At 43.4% G+C, this 26,213-nt stretch overlaps 1 protein-coding gene across 1 annotated transcript in view; it reads left to right on the top strand.

Moving 5' to 3' along the window:
* The window catches only part of MRPL39 (mitochondrial ribosomal protein L39), a 30,411-nt gene extending 25,607 nt beyond the window's left edge, over positions 1-4,804 (top strand). Inside the window, exons 9-10 of the mRNA XM_040980667.1 lie at positions 1,762-1,809; positions 4,643-4,804. Coding sequence (XP_040836601.1) covers positions 1,762-1,809; positions 4,643-4,693 — 99 coding nt within the window. The 3' untranslated portion in view covers positions 4,694-4,804. The remainder of the gene's footprint in view (positions 1-1,761; positions 1,810-4,642) is intronic.
* Positions 4,805-26,213: the final 21,409 nt, after the last annotated feature.

Genomic DNA, 26,213 nt, shown 5'->3' with positions numbered 1-26,213 from the left:
ACCACTGTCACTAGCCGTAGCTTACGACCTTTGTACTAGTTGGTTCTGCTTGAGCCATGCAGTTTTCCCTCTAAATAGACCATGCTGCTCTTTTTTTTTTTTTAAGATTTATTTATTTTTATTACAGAGTCAGATATACAGAGAGGAGGAGAGGTGGAGAAGAAGATCTTCTGTCCGAAGATTGACTCCCCAAATGAGTGCAACGGCTGATGCTGTGCTGATCCAGAGCCAGGAGCCAGGAACTTCCTCCAGGTCTCCCACGTGGGTGCAGGGTCCTCGCCTGCCTCCCCAGGCCACAAGCAGGGAGCTGGATGGGAAGTGGAGCTGCCGGGATTAGAACCGGTGTCCATATGGGATCCCAGGGAATTCAAGGCCAGGACTTTAGCTGCTAGGCCACAGCGCCGGACCTGACCATGCTGCTCTTTTGTTAGAAGGATTGCCTATATATATTTAGTAGTTTTATTATTTTTTTTATTATAAATTTTCTGGCTTCATTAAGTGTGGAATCACCACTGGCCTACAATATATTTTTGGTATTACCTTCAGTTGAAGTAATGAAACTGATGTAGTGTACATTTCCCTGAAATCAGCGATGCTGAGCATTTTTTCCCCCATTTGTTGGCCGTTTGAGAAATAGACCTCTTGAGAAAGCTCTGTTTCGGTCTTCCACTTATTTTTTCCATCGAAGAGACAGGATGTGGAGCCACAGGCATTTCTCATCTCATTCCTGTCCCCATAAAGAAATGATGACAGTTTAAGGGGGCAGATGTGCTGATTACTCTAAATTGATCTTTAAGGTAGGCATGAATGAACCTCATAAATATGAACCTATGGAAATAAAAATAATTTTTAGAATCCTAATGTAATTTTGTACGTTCTTCAATAATGCATTTGATAATACTCTATTCTATATTATTATTGAGGACATTAGTCCTGTACATTTATTATTATTGTCGTTAGTTTCTAGTTGTTTTTTAGGACAATGTGCTGAATCCTCTGGGTCTGCCATTTCACTGTGATGACATCATGGTTCCTAATCAATCTCTTGTGTCTGCTTAAGATTTGAAGAGTAACCTCTAGGTTGTTGAAATCGGCCTAAATAATTTAGGAAATAATTTAATCAAAATCTATGAGAAAATGAATGGATTTTTACTCACCAATAGAAGAATGCTTTGGGGGCCTGGTGCTGTGGCCTAGCCTCTAAAGCCCTTGCCTTGAAGGCGCCAGGATCCCACATGGTCGCCGGTTCTAATCCTGGTGGCCCTACTTCCCATCCATCTCCCTGCTAGTGGCCTGGGAAAGCAGTCGAGGACGGCCCAGATTTGGGACCCAGCACCTGTATGAGAGACCCAGAAGAAGCTCCTGGCTCCTGGTTTCGGATCGGTTCAGCTCTGGCCATTGCGGCCACTTGGGGAGTGAATCCGTGGATAGAAGATCTTCCTCTCTGTCTCTCCTCCTCCTCTCTGTATATCTGACTTTGTAATAAATAAAGCTTTAAAAAAATGCTTTCTATGATGGAAATGATTAAGAGGGACAGCGAGCAAGATGCAAGATTGGGTGAAGTCATTTTTTCTTAAAAGTTCAAAAAATGTCATTTCCCCAACCCCTTCCGCTCTCTTTACTTTTGTAATTACTTAGCCATGTTGATACTGTGTTGGTTTTAGTTAATTAGTTTTTTGTGTTTTTATTTGCTTTAAAGTTATAGAAAGAGCTTTTTACATTCTTATTGTTTTAACTCTTGGCAAATCTTTTTTTTTTAAGGCACAGTTTACAATATGGGATAAGTTATTGGAAAGATCTCGGAAATTGGTAAGTCTTTTTGACAGCTAACAAGTAGTTTTTGAAGAAATTTTCTTTGAAATTAAGCAGTGACAAGCAAAGGGGGGTGTTGGGCAGCCAAAGGGAAGAGATGAAAGTGAAGCAGAGCTTGTAAGCAGTGGCCTTTGTGCAGTACTCTGTGCCTCCTCATCCTCTGGGTGTTTGTTTCCTTTGCTGGGATGTTTGTTTGCAGTAGGTGACCCCATTCTGAGTTTCCTGTATTTGTATAAGCCCAGATTTAAAACAGTATACTATCATGAGAGGAGGGGGGGAATTCCCAAGAAATGTTTATTGATAGTTTTAAAAAATTATATATGTCTTTGATTTGAAAGGCATAGTTAGAGCAAACGAGTTCCCATTCACTGATTCACTCCCCAAGGAGCTGCAGTGGCCAGAGCTGGGCCGGACCGTAGCAAGGAGCCAGGAGCTTCTGGGTCTCCTGTGTGGGCGGGGCCCAAGCACCTGGGCCATTCTCCGCTTGTTTCGCAGACCATAAGCAGGGAGCAGCTGACACTCAAACTGGAGCCCCTGTGGGAGGCAGTGCTGCAGACAGAGGCCTAGTTTGATTTGCCAGGGTGCCAACCCCTAAAATTATAAGTTTAAGAGAAGTATTTGTTGGTACATTTATAGGCAGAATATTTCTTAGGGATTTAGTAAATATTCTTTATGTAAAGTTTATGTGATTTTTTTTTCCTTAGGAGAAAAGTATAATTGAATGAGTGGAATAACTTTGTCTTTTTGGTTGGTCATAATGACCATTGTTAGATAAGAAACAAAGAAATGATGAGGAAATGGGTTGGGTTGCTCCAAAGCAATAGTAACTGAACTCTTGAAGACAAATGCACGACAGTGGTAGCGATAATAACCTGTTTATAGAGTATTGAGTAAAGTCAATCAACAGCTTTTTCGAAACACTTTCCTGGTGTAGTTGCTTTCTTCTGGTCATTTTCTTTATCCAGAATGAATACAAGGCCTAGTGATTGAGCTATAATTATTAAGAGAGTTTTTGTTATGTACCAGGCACTATTATGTTCTGAAGGTACAAAACAGCCAAATGTACCTGCTGCCTCAAAGAAGTTAATGGGATCACTATAGTTCTAGGCGGACTGGCCAGGTTTACATATGTGGCTCTGGTATGAGGTAAGGCAAGGACCCAACCCAAGCTGGAAAAGTTAGTTAAGAGAGCCATCCAGGACACAGACGTTGTGGCATAATAGGTAAAAGCTGTCGCCTGTGACAGCAGCGTCCCAGGTGAGTGTTGGTCTGAACCCTGGCTGCTCTACTTCAGTCTACTTCCCTGCTAATGGCCTGGGAAAAGCAGCAGCAGATGACCCGGGTGTTTGGACTACTGATGCTTACATGGGAGACCTGCATGAAGCTCCAGGCTCCAGGCTCAGGTTTGACCCAATACGGATCATTGTAGCCAACTGGGGAGTGAGCCAGTGAATAGACGAGTTCTCTCTCTGTCTCTTAACTTTCTCAAATAAGTAAATAAGTCTTAAAAAGAGAGAGAGAAAAGATGGGCCAACATGATGGTTCAGCTGGCTCATCTTCCACCTCCAACTGCCGACATCCCATATGGGTGCCAGTTTGTGTGCCGGCAGCCCCACTTCCCATCCAGTTCCCTGCTTGTGGCCTGGGAAAGCAGTGAAGGATGGCCCGAAGCCTTGGGCCCCTGCACCCATGTGAGAGACCTGGAGAAAGTTCCTGGCTTTGGATTGGCTCAGCTCTAGCCAATGTGACCACTTAGGGAGTGAACCAGTGGGTGAAAGATCTTTGTATCTCTCCTTCTCTCTGTAAATCTGCCTTTCCAATAAAAATAGATAAATCTTGCTTTTTAAAAAAAATAAAGAAAGGAGAAAATATTCAAGAATTGGCGACTCTTAATCTGATTTTAAAGGATTAATGGAAGTGGATCAGGTTGATTTTCTGGAGATGTGTGAGAGGACACAGAAGCGTGGAGATCATGGTGAACCCAGGATGAATTTGAGCTTAAAAGTTGCATGTAACATGGCTGATGAGTCATTCCAAAGAAGTTGGTTGGAAAAAGATGAGGGGCTTAGTTTCTATGCTGTGATACCTGAATTCCAGCTTCCTCACCCTCTCTTATAGGAAATGGAGAGATAGTGAGTTTCTGAGTAGAGAAGTGATCGGTTGTTTCTGTTTAAAGCTTATTCTGGGCAGCATGACGATAGCTGGAACTCCAGTCAAGAATATTAGATGGCAAAGGATAGGAACTCCTCGTGTTAATCCGTAGTAGGGAGAATCAACCCAGGAGAATTCCTTGGGTTGAACGAATAGGACTCTGAATGGAATATGCAGGGACAAGAGGTGTAGATTGTTAGTCGCTGGGTTTAGGCAGCTGCAAAGAACCCTTCAAGGTGCTGGCGTGGGAGACTGGCGTGCTCAGAGGGAGTCTGGAACTCAGGTGTAGCTCTCGCCATTTACTGACTCTTGGACATACAGACACCTGTTTGTATGCAACTTTTAGTGTGCTTCATTCTAAATAGATTCTATGCTTCACAATAAAATAAGAGGATTTAAAGTAACTTTCAGCACTTTGGTATTTTCCCCTTGATTTTGTTGTATAGAAGTCTAGGTATGAGGCAGATGATGGTTTTGAGTAGGATTGTTATAGTTTACTTGATGACTTACACTAATAACTCATCCTTTAAATCTGTCATCTTTACTTGATTTTTATAATTATTACTGTTGATGGGAAGAGATGGAGTGTCATTCTGACAAGGACTGGAAGGATTTAGAATGGTGGGCGAGGGGTGCCACTAAAAATGTTAGAAAAGTAAAGCTCTTTATGTTTTTGCAGGTAACTGAAGATCAGTCTAAACGGACAGAGGAAAACGTGACTACCCAATAACTTGTTAAAGTTTAAATATGTACAGTATATGAAAATAAAAGTTTTTACTATAATATTTGTGTATGCTTATAAAGATTACCTTCTTTTCTCTTGAGGCATTGATAGTGGTCTTTCCTTTTTCCCTTGTCTCCTGATTAAATCCTGTGGTGTTGCTCACAATAGAAACTGCATGCAGAAACAGCTGCCTCCCCACCTGTTCCACAGATGCAATACTGAGGCAGGTTTTCCACAGTGCTTCTCAGGTATAAACGTATTGCGCAAATCCAAATGTAAATGTCATTAAAAAATGTAAATAGGCTAATACAGTACTTCTCTGCATCTTTTATTATTTTAAACAGTAATGCAAAATGGCAAATGTTTATAGGTGCAAAATGATAGGAACTGACTATTTACTGTGGATTGGACAATATACTGAGCCTTTCTTGTGGAGTCTTACCGTAGCAACAACCTGTTGAGAAGATGATTTTTGTGTATAAATCTTTATTTAAAACGTACTGCAAAATCAAAAAAAACAAAAAAAAAAAAACCAAAATAAAACGTACTGCATACCCGGTGCGGTGGCGCAAGTGGTTAAGGTCCTCGCCTAGCACGCCCGGGATCCCATATGGGCGCCGGTTCTAATCCCGGCAGCCCCGCTTCCCTTCCAGCTCCCTGCCTGTGGCCCGGGAAAGTAGCAGAGGACAGCCCAAAGCTTTGGGACCCTGCACCCGCGTGGGAGACCCGGAAGAGGCTCCTGGCTTCGGATCGGCATAGCATCGGCCGTTGCGCTCACTTGGGGAGTGAATCATTGGATATAAGATCTTCCTCTCTGTCTCTCCTCTCTGTATATCTGCCTTTCCAATAAAAAATAATAAAAATAAATCTTTAAAAAAACGTACTGCATAAAAAAATTAACTTCTAACTTGAGTGAATGGTATGGAAAATAGAAATAAATTAGACGCATTAGAATAAAAGGTCAGCTGGATGTCCAGACCGAAGGACATAATTGGCACAAAGAAGGTGTTTCTGTTTTGTGAGTAAACGAGAGGCTGGAACACACGGTTGGCTAACGTGAAATCTGCGCAGGCGCTCTCCCTCACACATCCCCTTGTCCCTTCTTCCCTGTCCTACGTAAGCTTTAGAAGCCATTTTTGGCAGTAGGTTAATTGACAGATGCTACCAGATCTGGCTTCCAAAATGTTTTGCAAATGAATCTCCTGGCTACAAGGCCTGCATGCCCGTGGCACATCTTAAGCAAATCTTGATGACTGGTCTTTTGGTAATACTTTGGGGGCTGGCATTGTGTGCAGGAGGCTCCTTGGCATCCCAGTTGCCGTCACAGCTGCTCTGTGTTCAGCCCAGCTCCCTGTGCCTGGGGCGGCAGTGGGAGATGGCCCAGGATGGGAAGCTGGTTAGAGTTCCTGGTTAGTGGGGCTGGCCTGGCTGTTGTGAGCCAGATTGCTTGTTTTTCCTGGATGGAATTTATGTTTTTTGGGTTTATGCTTTCCCATTTCTTGGTTAATTTTCTAATTTTTCTAGAGTTGAAGATCTTTCCTAAGGAAGAATGCTTGAGATTTGAGCTCTTGCATGTTCAAAGTGGCTTTGCTTTGCACTTAAATTAGATGAACTGCTTGCAGAGATAGAGAATTTGGGAATGAAAATAATTTCCTATCAGAACTTTGGAAGCGGCTCAATTTTAATCTGGCATCTGATAGTGCTTAAAAATTAAAGTCTGATTCAGTCTGATTCTTGTTCCTTACATAACAAACCTCTGTACCCACAATATATTCTTAACATGAAACATTCTAAAATTATACCTGATAAATTCTGTCCACTTTTGACAAATTTCTTTGAACCTTGGAAATCTTATATTTTACTTTTATTCCTTCCCTTTTTTTTGCTTCTTTAACACCTATTAGTTGGATCTTTGTGTTGGTGCTCAGTTTTTTCATGTACTTCATTTTATAATTTTTAAGTAAAAACTTAAATCTTTAAAATAGTTTGAAAGGCACAGTTAGGGGGGTGGGGAGAGACATCAGGGAGATCTTACATCTGGTTCACTCCGCAGATGGCTGAAGTGCCCAGGGTGGGAGCAGGCTGAAGCTGGTAGCCAGGAGTTTCTGTGTCTCTCATGTCGGTGTAGGATCCCAAGCATTTGGCTGTTTGCTGCTGCCTTCCCATATGTATTAGCAAGGAGCTGGGTCAACAGTGGAGCAGCTAGGGCACGAACTGGCGCTGAAATGGGGTGCTGGTGCTTGTGGCAGTGGCTTAACCTACTAAACAATGGGAGCTCCCCTTTTCTAATTTTGTCTTCTGCTTTTTAAAGTTACATTAAGTATATTTTAACTTATATAAACTCCCAGTTGTTCATAGTGTCTAGCTCATGCTTAGCATATTTGCTAGCGAATCCGAAGATACAGGTAGGCCTGTTAACTCATCCATGCCCCTTCCAGTCTCTGGTTAAGCCTGTCCAGTGGTGATAAATGTGTTTCTTTTCTTAGTCTTCCATTTGTTGTTCCAAGTTTTTTCACATCTGGGATCTTTTGATTCTCAGTTGAACATGTGAATGTTGGGAAGTTGGGAAGCAGTTTTGAGTGGGCATCACTAAAGATCAATTGGTCAAGTTTGCTGTAACGAGGAGTTTACTGAATGCTGGATGGAAGAGAGCTTCAGCCTGGCCTACAGATTTCCAAGTTGACTGCTAGCTCTCCCTTAAATAGTTGTCTCACTTATTTATAAAAGGTAGAATATTTCACCCGGGCTCATTGAAAGAATTCTTGCCCTCTTGTGTTTGGAGATGGAAATCAATTCGTTTTTATACAGACCTCCAATTAGTCTTGTTCTTATTCCTTACTTCAGCTTTTCTTGTCCAAATGGGCAGGTGGACTGCCTCTTGAAGGAGCTCCAGATGTTTTCTGGGGAGTGACATTTGTTTTTTTCATTGTCCATCATTTTTTTCTTTTAAAAACATAAAGTAGTTTGAACACACAGAAAAGTACAGAAAATAGTAATACTCTAATTTAGTGGACATTTTTCTTTGTGTTTAGGTTATTTGAAAGGCAGAATTGGAGCGGTAGAGACAGTTCCTGAATCTGCTCATTCGCTCCCCAGATGGCTGCCATAGCCAGCATTGAGCCAGGCTGGAGCCAGAAGCTTCATCTGGGTCTCCTATGTGAGTGCAGGGGCCTAAATATTTGGGTCATCCTCTGCTGCTTTCCTAGGTACATAAGCTGGGAGGTGGATTGGAAATGGAGTATCCAGAACTTGAACTGGTGTCCTTATGGGATGCTCTTGTTGCAGTCAGAAGCATAAACTGTACAGTATTGCAGTATTGGCTCTTTTTTTGTGTGTGTGATTTTTTTACCCTACTTATTTGATCTGACCAAACAGACGATTGAAACTTAATTTCATCCCCTTCTTACATTACCAGGTTTATCAAGAGGCACACCTGGGCACTGGAGACAGTGGTGCTTGAGGTATGTGTCGTACAGGGGCACAGTGACAATCCGCAGCAGTGCAGAGGTCCTGTGCTGTGGTGCAGGATGTAGGGGCTGTGCTCAGCAGGCTTTCCCCTGCGTTTGTGTGGGCTGTGATAATGGACATTTTTCAGAGCCCTGTAACCTAACCTCTCAAGACTTGGAGCCGTCTTCCCCCGACCCCCCCGCCCCACCTAGCTAGCCAGTGTAGATTTTGTCATTTGCAACCTGGAATCTTGGCATATAATCAGTATCCAGATGTAATCATTGTTAACTGTTTTACTTGCTGACCTTATTTTTTTTTTCATTTTTACATAAAAAGCTATACATTCTTGAAAATCTTCCTCATATCATCATCTTGCTTTCCAAAAGAACCACCATCCAGTTTCACCCCTCCTTACCCTTCATCATGTGCTTTAATACTAAACATTATTAGTTTCATGATAGCCTTTTAAAAATATTTTTTAAAGGTAGAGAGAAAGAGATCTATCTGCTGGTTCATTTTCCAAATTGCCACAATAGCCCAGGAGTAGGCCAGTCTGAAGTCAGGAGCCAGGAGCTCCATCTGGGTCTCCCTTAAGAGTCAATGGTATTTGGTTGCCAAAAAAAAATTTATCTTGTCAGCACTGTGTATTCTGGGTTGGGCTTTGTATAACTCGATGGTAAACTGTTTATTTGTATCTAGAAACAGTGGTCCTAAAAAAATAATTATCCTTCAATGACCAATGAAAAGATCATGTGACTTCCATTGGTTAGCCCACACTGCAGTGCAGACATTGGCACCCAATTCCTTCCCATTGAGATTTCCAATATACCACTGCAAGCAGCAGCTGGTAGCTTGGGGCTGGATAGTATCTAGTTGGTGGTAGAATACAGGGCAGGTTTTTTTCTTTAAATGCAGGGCTTTCAAGTCTATATGGGTTTTGTTGAAGTACTTGGTAGTGAATTACTCCTTTTCTCCAAAACGCTTAACTACAAGGCCTCACTCAGCCCATGTTGCAGAATCTCACTACAAAGAGTGAAACACACATATCTGTGTGTTACAAAAGTTCTGCCGGGCACCTCCCCTGGCTACCTCATCAGCCAGGTAACAGTTCTGTTACACAGTTCAGACTCCAGGGGTTTTGAACCTTGGGAACCTGCACCTTGATAAGCTTCCAAAGTGAGAAACATCACTCCAGCACTTCACTTAGTTAAGGCAAGTTGTATACAGAATGTTTTGGTCAATTGCTTGCTACAATGAATGTTCATTTACCAAAAATCACCTCTTTGGGCCTGGTAGTATAGAAATAAATCTTCACTGTATTTAAACCCACTTTTGTTTATGGCACTGGATTTGTGATCAAAATCAGTACCCACTAGAGTGGGCTATGAATGTGTAAGATGGTGGTTGAGGGCCCAGAGTGATGACTCAATGGTTGGATCCTCACCTTGTACACACTGGGATCCCATATGTGTGCTGGTTTGTGTCCTGGCTGTCCCACTTCCCATCCAGCTTCCTGATTCTGGCCTTGGAAGGCAGCAAAGGACTGGCCAAAGCCTTGGGACTCTCCACTTGGGTGGGAGACCCAGAAGAAGCTCCTGGCTCCTGGCTTTGGATTGGATTGGCTCAACTCTGACCACTGCGGCCATTTGGGGAGTGAACCAGTAGATGGGGAATCTATCTCTCTTCCTCTTCTCTATGTAAATCTGACTTTTCAATAAAAATAAATATTAACAAACAAAAGATAGTGGTTCAGCTATTAGGGTGTTGCTTCCTACAATGCAGTCATTCACACCAAAGCAAATTTTGATACAGTGAGTTAAGTGTTAGTGAGCTAGGGAAGCCATGACCATTAGACAAGGGTGGGAGAGTGATTGAAGATCTTACTGTGATGACATCTGAGAACTATAAATACCAGTAGTTAGGTGGTTAGGAATGCATACATCTGACAGAAGACTAAAGTGGAAACAATTTTGTCAAAACACCAACAAAAAGAGTGCATGTATCAGAACTGGACCTCCTTGGTTGCTGAATCCTGTGTAGTGGACGGCATGCCCAGATACATCATTGAGGCCTGCAGAGGACACCGAGTACCTTGGATGGCAGAACAGATTAGACAGCTGTCCTGGCCAAGCTTTGAGAGCAAGTATCTGGGGCAAATGGAGACTCTGGGGTGGAGTATGTCAGCTAATGAACCCTGCAAGGATTTTTTCTAACCTGAGATCAAAGAAATTGGCAACATTTCAGAACTGTTGAAACCACTTAAGCAGTACCCTCAGAACATGCTCCACATTAGGGACCCTAGGATGCTCTCATGAGGCTGTCCCCGATCCCGGGCTACTGATGCAGTTAGGCTGCTGTGAGCAGCCTTCTGTCCTCTCTCTTCAACCCTCAGATAAAGGAAGAAAACAAAATTTTGGAAGCAATTGTCTCATCCACTTCCCCCATGCCTTGCCCCCGCTACCCTAATCAGTGGTCCACATGGGTATACACACTTCTCAACTATGTAAACAACATAAAAAATAAAATAAATGTATAATTAGGGGGGAAAAAACTAGCACAAAGGGAAACATGAATCCTGAAGTGCACATTATTTCCCTTACCCATATTGCTGTGGGAGAATCTGAATCTCAAAATGGAAAACTAAACTCTTACATTGCTAGCTTTATCCTGCAATGCTTTCCAGTTGTTATCAGTGGAGAACCACATATTGGTTCAGATTTTTTTTTTTTGCATGCTTCCCACTTAGACTTTTTCCTTTTAAGCTCCTTTTTAAGTTTTCCCATTCGTTTGACATATTGGCCAACCATTTTCAGAGAATTACAAATATTTTAGTTTTATTTTCCACATTTCCTTAATTTGCCTGTCCACACTTTTCTCTCATTTTTATTAATTTTCCTTTTTAAAAAATAAAACATTTTAAGAGACTATCTAATGCTGATAGTGAATAGGAAAGGCTTGGTGTCTGATTCAACAAATATCCCACCCAGTAGGTGGATTAGATCAAATACAGTCTTCTTAATATTCCAAAATTAATGCTTTGTTCAACTCAGTCTTCCGGGTACAAGTTTGTGTGGCTCTTTGTTACTGTGCTCATCTCCCAGGGGACTCCCTTTTATCTACACCACATTTAGGTTGTCAGCTTCATTCACATAAACACACACTTGCCACTTAACTCTCCTCCAAATTTGGGGGAGCTCTGGGGATGACTGGGCATATTGATCAGGAGGAATCCATGTAGGAGCTGGCAGTTAGCAACCAGAAGCCTAGGAGAATTGGTTGGCAGAGAAAACCCAGTGGTGCTGGTAGAACATGAGCTATCTAGGGGTTTGCTAGAGGGTTATGGTAATTGGAGCTAGAGTGACTGGGGACACCTGCTAAGGCAGATAATTTTTTTTTTTTTTTGCAGTTGAATAGTTTTTTTTTTTTTAAAGAATTTTTAAGGCAGATAATTTGATTGAGATGACTGAAACAAAGATTCCAAAGTTCACATTTGTTTACACTAATGCATGGCTATTGTGTTCTTTACATGAATGACTTTATTCCAGCCTTCTACCCTCATTAAATCCATTAATCATTTTACTGATGAGGAAAATGAGACCTAGGAGCTTCTTCCTGATCTCCTAGGTGGGTGCAGGGTCCCAAGGCTTTGGTCTGCCACAAGTAGGGAGCTGGGTGGGAAGTGGAGCAGCCGGGATTAGAACTGGCACCCATATGGGATCCTGCCACATGCAAGGCAAGGACTTTCGCCAGTAGGATACAGTGCTGAGCCAAGAATACAACTTTTCTTAAAATGCATTTGTGCTTTGTTCATTCTGTGACTTTGTGGTTGTAGGCAGCAGGCAGGATTTTGAAGTGGGAGTCAAAGCAAGTACTCCTCTTGTAAATGGACAGTGACAGATAACAGCATCCTTGAACACAATGTACCTATATGTGGAGCTAAGTGGTACATGTTCCCTCCTAGAGTTAAGAGGAGAAATTCATCTTGGCAGCAAACACAACTTGAACATAGAGGCGGGGCAAGGTGCCCTTACACAAGAGTATTCTGTCCTCATGGTCAGGAACATTTGGTGCCATCCACATAGATGTATTTGGTTATAGCAGAGAGTTGTTCAACAACATGTTGGAAAGAGCTGTTCAGATAAGTGCATGTTGAATATGCAGACATTTTCGATCGGCTATACATTTAAATGGTTCTGTCAGTCATGGAGAAAAACTGCATGGAAATCTAAATCTTTAAAATTCTGTGAACTGAATTGTTAATTTTTCTCTTAAGAATGGAGCATTAATATAGGACTTTGTTATCTTAAAAATAGTTCTACATCCAATCCAAGTCTCACATTAACCCTGTAAACTTTTGTACTCATTTATGGAAAGGAAAAGTGAATTCTCTGACCCCACAGTGTGATGTGGCTCAGCTAATTAATTTGAACCTTAGATTTGGGACTTCACTTTGAGTATGATTTTTAAGTTAAGTCTTTGCATCTTGTAGGGGATGGACAGTTGGCTCTCCAGGGTCATTCATCATGCTAATCACGAGCAATGTTTCACCTCTTAAGAAACAAACTTAATATTGTAGCCTTTTAGCTTCCTGTTAAGAGGCAAATAAAAGCTTTAATTTAAAACCAGAGATGTTTACATAGAAAATCATTACACAAAGGGAAAATATCAACTTCCAAATCTTTTAAAACAATGTCAGACAATCCATGATGTAAGTGGAGAGTTGTTCTTTTAATTTTAAACTTTGAAGTTATGATACAAATTTGCTTTGAACGTAGTCCACATTTCTCCCAGTTGAATCATTAAATGCATTTATCAGTCACTGTAATGAACAAATTGTGACTTTGACTTCAAAGTGATAAATACAATTCCTAGTATAAGTTTTGTTAAGATGTTTGATTCAGAATACTGCTGATATATCATTCTAAATGTACTTATTCTTAAAATTTAAGTATACCAACTCAGTGAGCAGGCTCTGATGAGCAAATTCAAAGTGGTTCCGTTGACCCGGCAGGGTGACTTGTGGTGCTGTGTCACCCTCCCACGGCAGCACTGTGCTCCACATGAATGCCAGTAACGGGCACCGTACCCTGTTAATGCTAACATGTAGGAGTCAGCTGGAGGTAAAACCCCTATCACGATTAGCATTAACAGCGTACAGCCCTCAGCAAGCCTCCAGCAGTCAGGATGCGGCCCCGAGGAATTTTCAGCATGGTTTTCCCCTTCCTGCAAGAGAGAAAGAAATGGTTGTGATGCACATGCACTTCCAAAGCTGGAATGAAAGAAAGCAAAATAGTCTCTTTTCAAAGGAAAGAGTTTACTCAATCCTAGCGGGGAGTTTGTTCAATGATGCAGAGAAACTGGCAATTAAAATATGTTTTGCTTAAACACACGTGAAGGCTATCTTAAAAATGTTTTAAAGTTGAGCCCATAGTTCTGAATAATTCCTGTGTCCGTCACCTTCTGCAGAGGAAAAACAGAACCACTCACTCCTTACTGCCCCCACTCGAAAGTCTCAGATTTATTTCTTACCTATGAGCTAGACAATTTTAAGTAAAAGATCCTACTATTCAGAGTAGTGCCTTATGATATACAAAAATTAAAACTGAATTCTCCTGTTTGACAGAGTTAGAATCTGGTGGAGGTTTTTCACTTGGCCACACTTGGGGTTTTACCCTTATTCTTTCAGGAACTGTGAATACAGGCAAGGTTTCCCCCCACAAATGAATCCAGCTGAAAATGTCACCATCTATTTAGAGATTGCTTTAGGGGAAAGCACTACGCGGCGGCTTTTGCTTTGTTCGACACAAAGGAAGTATGACTGCATCTCAAAACTGCTTGTCTTCAGCAAAGAGTTGATGAAAAAAAAAAAAGAATTTGCTACTTCCTGTTAAGAGTCTGATTTTACTCTCTCATATGAAGTGACATTTCTCCCACAAGTTTCTGGTTTCGGTGTTACTAGAGCAGAACCTAGAAGTTGTTGGGGTATCATTCTTTAAGTATGTGGTCTTCGGTGCAAGAGGGGAATCACCTTTACTTTTATTTAATAATGAAACCAGCTCGATGTACGAATGTGACTAAGTTCAAAAGAAATGTGTCAAGCTAAAAATTTCCCCAAGTGAATATATTTTGACAGGGCAGAATATCGTCGTTTGGAAATTCCCAAGCCAAGGAAATATATCATTCTTACTGATAGTATTTTTTAAGCTTTACTATTTTCTGATATGAATTAGTTTCAGGATGAAAAACTGAATTAAATGGTATCAACTCATGACTTTAGTTTTTACACAATTTCAATCAGTAAAGATTTGTGAAAATCTGGACTTCCCCCCCTCCTTCACAGAGCTTTAGACACAGTAAGTGGCCAATACATATATGTTAATATGTTGGTGTTTGTTTTTCCTTTCCAGTAATAATTCACCATTTTCTTAGAGATTTTTATAATCTGCATTTCTGGTGTACACCATTCTAATCATAAATTTTAGTATTGTCTAAAAAGGACATCTGAGCACAAGTTTATAATAAATACATTCAGCATAAAATTTGAATTTTTCCTTTTAACAATGTTTTTACTGTACATGTAAATTGCCTAACTGGAATACTCAGAAAAGTGATGATGTATTACAGTACATTAACAATTCAATCAGATTTTGTGTGAGATAGAGTCACATGGTTTTCAATGCTCAAATATAAGCTCAGTGATAAGGTCTGATGAAATCCTAAGAGAAACAAGCAATTTGACTACATATAATACATACTCTTAAGTCCCATGTGAAGCACAATGATAGATCAAAACATCAACTCCACTACACAGGGCAATGAAGAAAATACTCACGAGAATCTCAATAAAATGTATCTGGTAGAGATTTAGCCATGTGAATGATCAGGCCGTTCTTTCACCAACGTGCAGTTTTGCTCACCTCCAGTGTTTGGACTAACCAACAACAGATTTGCTATTTGCCTGGCTGGGAACCAGTGATGAGAGACAACAAAGGCTAGTATGCTGAGTAGAAGACAGTGTCACGAGGTGACAAGAAATGAAGTGGCTCTTTCTGGGATCAGTAGAGTACCCAGCTGGCAGAGTGGCACAGGGAGAGTTATACACAATTACAGACTTAGTCATCAAAATTGTCAGTGCCAGCCACGTGGTTTGGATCAGCACTCCAAGACAATAAACCGGAGTAATTTATATGGCTTCTACCATATAAATTAGTTTGGGGGTCTTGCTTAGATGGGCCTGTAGATTTTCTTTAAACTCCCTCATTCAACAGTACACTTAAGATCTACAGCATGAAACATTCATGGCCAACATAAACTTCACTACTGCACAGTTCTTTTCAGAAGGTAAGGGTGGGTTCCATGTTAAATCTTGTACTGGGAAACAAAACCAGTTCTTCTCATTCAGATCTAGGAAACACTGTATATACAAGATAATGATACCAAATGTCTTGCATTATGGCACCTGTTACTTCTCTTCCGATGATGAGAACTGGATATGTTTCCTCCAGTGCTTTTCTGAGGGATGATTATTTGTTGAGGGAGGGAAGCAAGAATTTGAAAATACATTCTTATTCTTACTCTGTTGGTTTGCCAGAGACCACGTCCTAAGTTGGACTTTTTTTTTTTTTTCGAAATTTTATGATAAAATACACCCAATATAAAATTTGTCATTGTGGCCATTTTTAAGTGTTTGCAGTTGAGTAGTTACTCAGTACCTTCAAAATATTCCACAGCCCTCTTCACAACCCACCTCTATACAATTTTTGTCTTATAAGGATCTCTTTTTAGATATGAATCATGATCAATTACATCTTCTCACAATTTGTCCTCACTCTATTTTGATGCTTATTCTCAGCACCAGCCATTTAATACTTGCAGACTAAAGAAATTGCATGTTAAGGCTTAAGATTCATTCATTTTTATTGGAAAGGCAGACTTAGAGTGAGAAGGAGAGAAAGCTCTCTGTCCAGTAGTTCATGCCTCAGGTAGCCACAGTGGTTATAGCTGAGCCAATCCAAAGCCAGATCCAGCAGCCAGGATCTTCCTCTGGGACCCCATGCAGTTGCAGGGTCCCAAGGATTTTGGGCCATTTTCAACTATCTTCCTAGGCCACAAGCAAGGAGCTGAATGGGAAGTGGAACAGAGCAGCTGGGATACGAACCAGCACCCCTGTGGGATACTCACACATGAATATGGAGGATTAGCTAGTCGAGCCATTGCACCAGCCCCCAAAGCATTCTTTAAAAAGTTATAATCATTGAATTTCACAATTGAGGTCATCATAGGCCAGCTCTAACTATCCACTCTGAAATAGGTAAATATTTGCAAACTATTACTTTGTTGCTACAGAGTGAATGCACACCTGTTCTGAATGGAAAGCAGGATCCTATATTGATGTTGCAGTCCAAATTATAGCTCCAAAGTCATTATAGGTGAAAAGGAATGTAATCATGGTTTTTAACATTAAAATGATTTAGTTTAGATACTAGTCTGAAATATTTTGCCTCTTTAATCTTTTTTTGCACCAGTCAAAAACATATTCATTAAAATGAATTCAAGATTGATTTCTATTTGGATCCAATCATTACAAACGATTAGCTTATAACTGCACATGTGGCAGCAGCATCTGCTTTTCCACCAGAACTCACTCTGATTCTCTACGTTCTGCAGCTGCTGTGTTGGCTTTGGTCATGGAAGTAAGCAGTGAAGCTTAACGCAGGTTTGCCAAAAATCAACATTCTCAGAAATGTTGGGCTTGTCGCAGTACATCTTTGGAGCGGTGACTACTGCTTGGCTTGCCTTTTGAGCTAGGATCCAAAGATGAAGTTGGCTACACCTCCAATGTCCCAAGGACCTCCCCTTTAAAAATTCCACCTCTCTCCGACAGTGCTTTCCATCCCTTCTACTCTGTCGCAAGTTCTTACCATTGGAACCAGTGGCCTGTGGGTGGAAAAACTAAGGAGCCAGTAAGGTTTCATTGAGGCTGTTAATGAAATGGAAACATGTTATCTGGGGAAAGAGCAAGAGGACACACCAACTGAGACCTTACTTAAGAGGCTGGTTAGCTGGTCATCTTGGGAAGAAATCAAAGGCAGTGAGAGAGGACCCATAGCAGCCAGGTCTTAATAAAGAGTGATAGGAAAGATTAGAGCATACCCAAAGAATTCAAGAATGTCTGCCTTTCATACAGAGCATAACACAGGCGTAAATTAAGTATGTGAACAGTGAGTTTTAGTTGGTTTATGCTTCAGCTTCTACAGAATAAAAGCTTCATGTAAAAATGCTTAATTTCTCAGTAATTCTCAACAAAGACTTCATACTCTGGCAAAAAGAAAATGACTGGCTTTGTGTAAACTTTATCACATTGGCCACAGAATCATTATTAACATCTGAATAACTGATTTTTAAAAATTTGTTTATTTTTATTGCAGTCAGATATACAGAGGGGAAGATCTTCTATCTGATGTTTCACTCCCCAAATGACCGCAACAGCCGGAACTGTGCTGATCTGAAGTCAGAAGCCTGGAACCTCTTCCAGGTCTCCCACGTGAGTGTACGATCCCAAGGCTTTGGACAGTCCTCAACTGCTTTCCCAGGCCACACCACATGCAGGGAGCTGGATGGGAAGCAGGGCCGCCAGGATTAGAACCGGTGCCCATATGGGATCCTGGTGCATGCAAGGTGAGGACTTTAGTTGCTAGGCTACTGTGCCAGGCCCAGAATAACTGATTTTAAAAACAACTTTTGTACCCACTGTGAAATGAGGCAGAGTATTGTGTTTCTCCTTGGATTTGCATGAGGCCTACCATGAAAAGGGAATTGGAGAATGTTTTCTGCAACAGTTAAGATGCTCCGTTATGATGCCTGTGTGGGATCAAATCGCAGCTCTACTTCTGATGCCAGTGTCTGTCTAATGTGAGCCCTGGGAAGCAGAGGGTGATGGCCCAACTATCTGGGTCCCTGGTACTCATGCTGGATACCTTGACTGAGCTCTGGGTCCCTGCTGTCAGCCTGCCCCAGTCCTGGCTATTATGGGTATCTGGGGGGTGAACTGGGATGGGAGATCTCTGTCTCCTTCCTTTCAAATATAGTGAAAAATAAATGGATTAGTGGTCTGGATTGCTGTTAAGCCGGTTGCCAACGAGGGCAACATCATCTAATGCACATAGATGTGATTTGCAGAGAGGAAATGATTCCTCTATAGGAACAACCTATATCCTAAACTCCTGGTGGGGGAAGATTGCTTTGCATTTCCTGACTTTTACATTTAAGGAAAATTCTTTGTGTGAGTACTCACTCTGATATTCCTTCACTTAGTTCCATAAAAAGCTAACATCCTTACTCCTGATTCCTAATAAGAGCTCTTAAGTGAAAATGCCTGCTACTTCTAAACCAACTTCCTTATGAAAAAGAGCAGTTTACCCGTGAAACTGCTTCCACGCCATACATATTTCTTTATCTTGAAAATTTAGAAAGGGTTTAAGGGTTTAATGAACATGTGATGAATAATATTGACATATCCCCCAAAAGTAACCTACTTTAGAGCTGTTTCAGAAGAAAGGCAGTGTGAATGCTGAAGGGTCATTCTGGAAACATTGTGGTGCATGCACTGAGGACAGCAATGACTTGAGAAGATGGTGTGTGGAACTCAGTTCATGCTAAGTAGGCTTCCCCATAGTTTAATGCTAGAGGGATTAAGCCCATTTCTTTTCAGATAAGAGTGCAGAACAAAAACAGTTTAGGAATATTTTGGCCCTCAAAAACTTGGGAGAAAGCTTAAGTGGGACCCCAGCCAGCCAGAGTGCAGCACCACCTGCTGGGTCAGTGTGTCCCAGGAAGAGAGTTCCGCACACTGGCTCAGCTGTCTTAAAACAACATGACTAACAGCAAGGGGTGGAGTGGAGAGAACTCCAGGGAGGAGACCGGTGGGCTGGCTGGCAACGAGCAGCATTTTTTTTCTTAGAAATAAAGATTTTTCCACGTGCATAACAATGTACATACTTTTGTAAAAGAATTTTAAATGATCATAGTTTAGCCTTTCCATCTATCATTTACTTTAGCCAGCTGTTCATATTTTTCCCCTCTGGGAAAAGCAAATGTAATGACAGTTGTCAGGGGCCAAGTCATTTTCACCTTTTAAGACCCGCCCTTTCCTGCGAAGCTCCCCCTACGCACCTGAGTTCAGTGATTATTTTCAACACTAAACTTCCATAAAATGCCACCCCCCACTACTTGCTATGTACATCCTAGGAAAACTTCCCTGATGGTTCGTTTGACTCTATTTCCAGGCATCATTATGGTCCCAAATAAGGAAGAATGCGTGTCCTAAGAACTAGGTTAGACAAACTGGACAAGTTCTCCGAAAAAGGGTTTGGTTTTGCCTTGTTAAGATTGAGTTGTGTTGTGATGTTGCTACATGGGTGAGGATCTCTTGAGAGGCAAGACATATTCTCACAGCCAAGGCGTTTTGCCCTGTGCCTTTAAAAATCCTATGAAGGTAGTCATAGGTGCTGCCTGACGTGTCATGGTGAGACATCACACAGTTAGGTCCTTGCTACAGCTGCTTCAAACTGCTCCTCAAATATGGATTCTGAGCTCTTGTCATGCCATGGTGTGGTCCCTAGTGCCCACCCCCCCCGAGGTAGCTGGAGCTCTGTGAGCAAGCTTTACAGCACACAGTGATTCCTGCTCTTCTGTGTGTAAGAAGGCAGGGACAGGGTCACAACTCAGCAACTCTCAGGAAATTTAAATAAATTCCTGAGATTCTCCAGGGTGAGTTCTCTCTGCATCCAAGGCATAGATTTGACACTGGAACATTGCAGCAGGATTTAACTAATAACATGATCTTAAAGAATTAGTGCAGTTGAAGCTTGTAGCTATCGGAAAATATTATTAGGAGATGTTGTCATTGCAGATTAGTAATGGACTCTTCTAGAGGCTTCCATGCTTGGCTAGCAGCCCACAAAGCATAATCATCACAGGGGAAAACAGGAAAATATGAGTTGAGATAATGACCTGGGCTTGTGGGCAAAAACTAAGTTTCACTCCTACTTTTTCAAAGTGCGCCTGGGTGCCACCATCACATGTTTTCTTTGTGTAGGACCATGTCACTATCCCCAGGTGACATGAGCTGAAGCACTTAGCGGTGAGGTATGTCAGGCGTGCACATAGCTAAAGCGAGAGAGATGGATATGGTCAGGCACAAACTAAACAGATGTGGGAAATGGTAAGAAGTGAATCTGACTGAAAGTGAAATCTAACTGAAATAAGTGAACCTAGTGTTTATCATGTTGTTTCCAAAATGGGTGGGGTTTTTTTTGGTTCTTGAGTGGGTAATATGGCTTATAACACTGGTTGGGATGCTTACGTACCACAAAGGAATGCCTGGGTTCAGTCACCAGCCCCAGTCCTGATCCCAGCTTTCTGTGGATGGGAACCAGAGGCAGCGGTGATGCGTCCCCGCAGACATGGATTAAGTTGCTGCTCCTGCCTTTCGTCTGGGCATCCGGGGACTGAACCAGTGGATGGGGACTCTCCTTGTCTGTATTTCTCTCACTTTGCTTTTCAAATGAATACACAAATAAATAAATGTATTCTGAAACTTAGTAACTCTTCACAACTCTAAAGTTTGTACGTACACATGTTGTGTCTCATTTCCCAAAGTGGTTTCTATAGCACACTTTCCAAATTGGCTTCTGCATCTCACTTTCCCAACTGGTTTCTCTAAATTGGCAGGATGAACCATTTACTGTCAGTCACAGTGAATACTTAGGTGGGACTCCTCTGTGCCAAGCACTGGTCCCTGCCTGATGATCCACACTATTTGCCAATTCCCCATCAATGCCTCAGGAATGAAAATTAGCATCCTCCCCCTTTACACATGGGTGTCCTGAGGCATAGGAAGTAACTTGCCCAAGGCTAAACACTGGGTGCAGAGGGGTGCTGCTGGGATACACACTGCGGCCATGTGGCCCTGGTGCTCATCTCTCCTCCCTTAAGCTAGCTTACCTGACAGTGGATGGGCATCTAAACGGCTATAACATTTTGTTAATACAACCAGAAACCTACACATTTCTGGAACATTCTGAGCAATGGAGAAATGGGCCAAATTTATAATTGACATTTGATTAAACAACTGCTTGATATTATTCAATGATCTTTCCCCTGGCTAATCCCTTACTCCTGTCTATTTACATGTGGACTAGATTTATTATCTCTGAGAATTAGCCCAGGCAGGGGCAGGCATTTGGCAGTGCTTAATTTGTTGCTTGGGATGCCTGTATTCTATACTAGAGTTCATGTGTTTATGTCCTAGACCCACTTTCAGTTCCAGCTCCCTGTGAACGTGCGGCCTGCGAGGCGGTCCCTGCCACCCACATGGGAGACCCAGGTTGCATTCTGAGTTCCCAGCTCCAACCTAGCCCAGTTCTGGCTGTTGCAGGCTTCTGGCGGTTGGGGGGGGGGGCGGTGGGCGGTAGTGAACCAGTGGATTAGAGATCTTAATCTGTCTCTCAATCTCTCTGCCTTTTCAATAGAATAAAAACATAGCAAGATTAGCACAGTGATTCACAATATGCATTAAACTATTCTTACTTGACTGATACTAGCTTCATTTTCTGGTAAGTAAGAGCAATCAGGGATGAATGGACAGAGCTTAAGTCTTTCAACGGCAAGTGAGAATGACACAGCAGTGACCAAATGAAAGCCCTTTTACACATCTGAGATAAAAAGAATGTTTACATACAAGTGAAAGTTGTAATCAGTGAATAGGTGGAATTAAAAACAATTTTTTGAAATGATCACAGTTTTCTTAAAACAAACAGCAAAAGTGTTTCACAGTGTTTCTACTGCCTGGGAGGAAAGGTCTGATGGTTTTACATGCAGTAAGGTGGCATTCTGGAGTGAGTTATGGTAGTATTTCCCTGCTTTCCTTGAACACGAACTCACTAAGTCCAGCTGCGTCTCAGGGGCTCTGCAAGTTTGGTATTCACACTGGAATCCCAGAATTTTCTATGTTTTTAAGGGATCTGAGAAATGGTTTGGTCCAGCCACCCATGTCAGAGATGAGAACAAGCAAGTGCAGGAATGAAGGCAGACATGGTACTGGAGACGGGGCCATGGTGCCCAGGCTGCCCTCCTTCCACAATGCCAGACTTCTACAAGGCGGGCTCGAGGCCCAGCTTCAAAGCAAGAAAGCTACGGAAATGAGCAGCTCCAGCTAGGCAGCAGCTGATGGAGATACGCCAGGCAGCGCTCAGCGTAGCTGATGGCAGTCTCCCCTCAAGCCACTCGAGGTCTGCAACGGGCATTACAAAACGGACTGAGATGCAAGGATGTGTCGCACCTAGATGAGACCACACACAGTGTTCAAAAATCTGTATTTTGTAGTTCTAAAATTTCTGCATAAAGAATGTGTAACTTTACCAAAAATCTCAAACAAGTAAGGAAAAAAAAAAGATTCAAGGGCTATTACTTTAAAATGAAAACAATAAGCCTCCTTAATTTGGTAGATTTGGATTATGACATAAAATAGCTGATGAGGAAACTAGTTTTTAACCAGCGGTTAAAGCCAGAGGTTTTCTGTGTGGAGTTTTGATTCTCAGACGATGAATTTGATGAGATATGAAGAAAGGTGAAAGTTATAAATGTCCCTGATTTGCGCAAAGTAAAACGTGGCAAGATTCTTAGTACTTTCTGAAGATTTTCAGTTCAGTCTTCAAAAAAGCCATGAAAGACAGAATTTTGTGAAGGAAAAAAAAATACTACAAATGGCTTTACATTTTGTTTACACCAATATAAGCAACCTTTAAGTTCTATTTTTCCCATGAACTTTCTGAAGTACTAGACTCTGTATTTATCTCACCCCTAATGCAGTACACTGTCAAATCGCACTGCCAAGTCCTGTCGGCCTTCCCCTGCCCTCCATAGGTCCCCGAGGGTCCTGGTGCACCTGCCCAGCTCACCTTGGCCAGCCTCCAGCGCATTGTCTGGTACAGCGGAACGTGATGAGATGGCCTTTCCAGAGAGAACTCAGCACTGACGGATGGGCAGGAGGATCAGCAAGTTAGGATGTCCACACGCGACTGGGTTAGAGCGCCATAGACTTTCGTGCCCACACCGCTGCTGTCTGAAGTGGTTGCAGGTTTCAGCCGCGGTGAATGTTTCTCTTAAAGGAGTGTGGTAACCAAGCTGGGTCCTGCGGCCAGGGTGAGCAGACCTGTTGTGTGAGGGGACTTCCTTATTGCAGCCAATTAAGGAGCCGGCTTTGCAACACCAGTGCTTACTGAACAGGCATTGGTCCTGTCATGAGGGAGGCAGCAAGGTGCCACCCAAGCAAGAATCAACAGACTCAGAGGCTCCTGGAACTGCCCCCTCCGTCCACTTTCCACCTGTTGCTTGTACACAGTCAAGAGTGGACTCTACACTGAGGGCCCGGTGACCTCAAGGGACATGGCTCAAATTCTCTGAGCCACAGTGCCTCACGGGCAAAAAGGGGATAGCCCCGTCTGCTCTACCGATTTCTTATCATTATCACTATCAAATTCAATGACAGGCAGGAAATTACTTTGAAAACCTTATAGTTTATACTACTGTTCACGAAGATAAGCAATGTAATACTTTGCATATATTTTAAAAAAGAGATAGCCCTGATTATTTAAACATTTGGCTGCTCTGGTCACTGTGCTAATCCACATTACAAATGCTGTTTAAGACCCTGTACAAGATGCAATTAGGGGTGAATGACTTCTCAGTCTTTAGGTTAACATGCCTGCTTGCCGAATCTCAGTATCTATGTGAAGATTCCCGACTTCCCTTCCTGGCTCCAGTTCTGGCCCGGACCAAGTCCTGGTAACTGTGGGCATCTGGGAGTGAACTGGCTGACGGAGCACAAGCTCTCTCTAAAATGAATGAATGTGAATGAATGAATGCATAAATAAATAAATAACAAGGATGGAGCGGATAAGCGATAACTTCGGGTCTGGAATATCTACACACCTACTTCACTATCTGGACAAAATATCACGTAAATGAGGAGCAGCGGTAGACATCGCGGATGCTCGCAAAGCACATAAAGCCGGCCACCCGCACGTGCCATTGGAGCACAAAACTCGCCTCTCTGAACTCAAAAGTCTCTCATCTTTAACATAGTTCTGATTCTCACTTCTGTCCTTCGACGTTAAATGTTATTTATTACTACCCCAACACATCTGCTTTAGATGATTAAAAAAAAAAATTCAAAAGATGGGTCCACCCATGAGGGCTATACAGTGTGCCTGACACCCACTAGAGTGTGGTTAGAATAAGGCTCTCGGACATGCTCCGGGAAATGGCATGCTGGCACAGTGGGGACACAAGCAGTAAAGCCCACGAACACCCATGGGCTCCGTCTCCACTTCTGGGTGTACTGTTGCCATCTAGAACACGAGGACTGTAACTCTCAAACCGGGACACCTATTACCCAGTTATTTTCCAAAGTTCTTAAAAACAACACCTGTTTTGAAGTCAGTCTCTTCCGACCCAGACCACCCCGCACACCGTGTGCCCCAACGCATCACCCTCTGGTCTAGCCCAGAGCTCCGCCGGGCCGTAGGTAACTCCTCCAACCGCGTCCCAGACGCTCCGGGAGGAGGTTTTCTAAACCACCCTACCTCCCCGCAAAGCCGTTCCCTGCGGGAGCCCGACCCGACTGACCTCTGCCCGGCCGGCGGCCACGTGCGCTGCGCCGCGCCCTGCCCGTGCCATCCCCGCCACGTTAGCGCGGCCGCAGCCGAGCCGGCGTACCTGGCGGCGCGGGCGCGCTCTCCGTGCGGTCCCGCGCGGGCTCCGTGGCGCGCCCCGCGGCGCAGCGCGCTCTGCTCCCGGCCCCGGGCGGCCGGTGGTGGCCGGTGGCCCGCGGCGCTCCGCCTCGGCTCGACCGCGCACAGGAAGCCCGCGCCTGCGAACGTGCGACCCTTTTATAACCCACTTGTGAGTCATAACCGACCAGGCGCCTTTTCTGTAAAACCCCCCGCTTCGCCCCCCTCCTGCCTGTTCTTGGAACCTACGGCTCGAAAAACTTTTTTTTTTTTTTTTCTTTTTAAAGGAAAAGTCGAAAAAGCCCAGCAGCCCAGCGCCGGCCCAACTGGTGTTTCCCCCTCTCTCCCCTTTTCCCTTTCTCGCGGGTCCTGCGACGCGCCCGCGTCTTCTGGCCCGCGCCGTGGACTTTCCTGCCCCGCGCCACAGGGCCGCGTTCCAGCCTTTGTGCTCAGCCAAAAGGAAACGCATTCAAATGACGGCCCCGACGGCGCCCGGGCCTCGGCGGCCGGGGGTGGGGCTGGGAGTCGCGGCTGCCGCCCGGGAGGCTGGGGGCTCGCGGTGCCCTTCGCTCGCCTGGCAGAGGGAGAAGAGGGAGCCGGCGGGCGGCCATTCCTCCTGCGCCCCTAACGGGGGACCCGCTGGGTCCTCCCCCTCCACCATCGGCCTTGGCCTAGGAATGTAGGACCGCGGGGTTGGACTGTTTCTACCTTGCCCATTCCCCCCCCCCCCTTTTTTTTTTTACACTTGGGCATGGAACTTGCAGCTTTCTTAAGTGTGGCCTCACACACTGTTCCCTTGTAGCCCTGCACGCCCACATCCAGGACGAATGCTTGGACCTTCCCTGGGTTTTAACCTTGATTTCGTCAGCGGCCTCTACCCTCCCACTCTGTCCAAAGCGGGGACTTCCTCCTGGGGCAGGCCGTGGGATACCTAGGGTGGAGGTAAGGAGCAGATGGCGAGCCAGGCAGGGTTACACTGTAAGCCTCGGCTCAGTCCCCTGTGAGGAAAAAAGAAGAAATAGGAGGGAGCTGTCAGGAGTGGACCCACATCATCATGTGACTCGTGCGGTTGTTAGCACAAGGCCCCTGCTGGAGTCCCGTGTGGTGCCCTGCACTTGGACTTCCCATCCTGAGGCCAGAGACGGTCTAGAGCAATTTGCCTGAAACCGAGGTCAGAAAGTTCACTTCCAGAAATTCGAGCGCTTGTCAGAGCGGGGAATCATATACTTCCTAACTTACAAATTTGGTTACGAGACTTGGGTGCATTTTCAAACTTTCCGCCCCAA

The sequence above is a fragment of the Ochotona curzoniae genome, unplaced genomic scaffold, assembly GCF_017591425.1.
Source record: "Ochotona curzoniae isolate NIBS_2020 unplaced genomic scaffold, NIBS_Ocur_1.0 contig_3498, whole genome shotgun sequence".
NCBI lineage: Eukaryota > Metazoa > Chordata > Mammalia > Lagomorpha > Ochotonidae > Ochotona > Ochotona curzoniae.
This window is presented reverse-complemented; position numbering and strand designations above follow the sequence as displayed.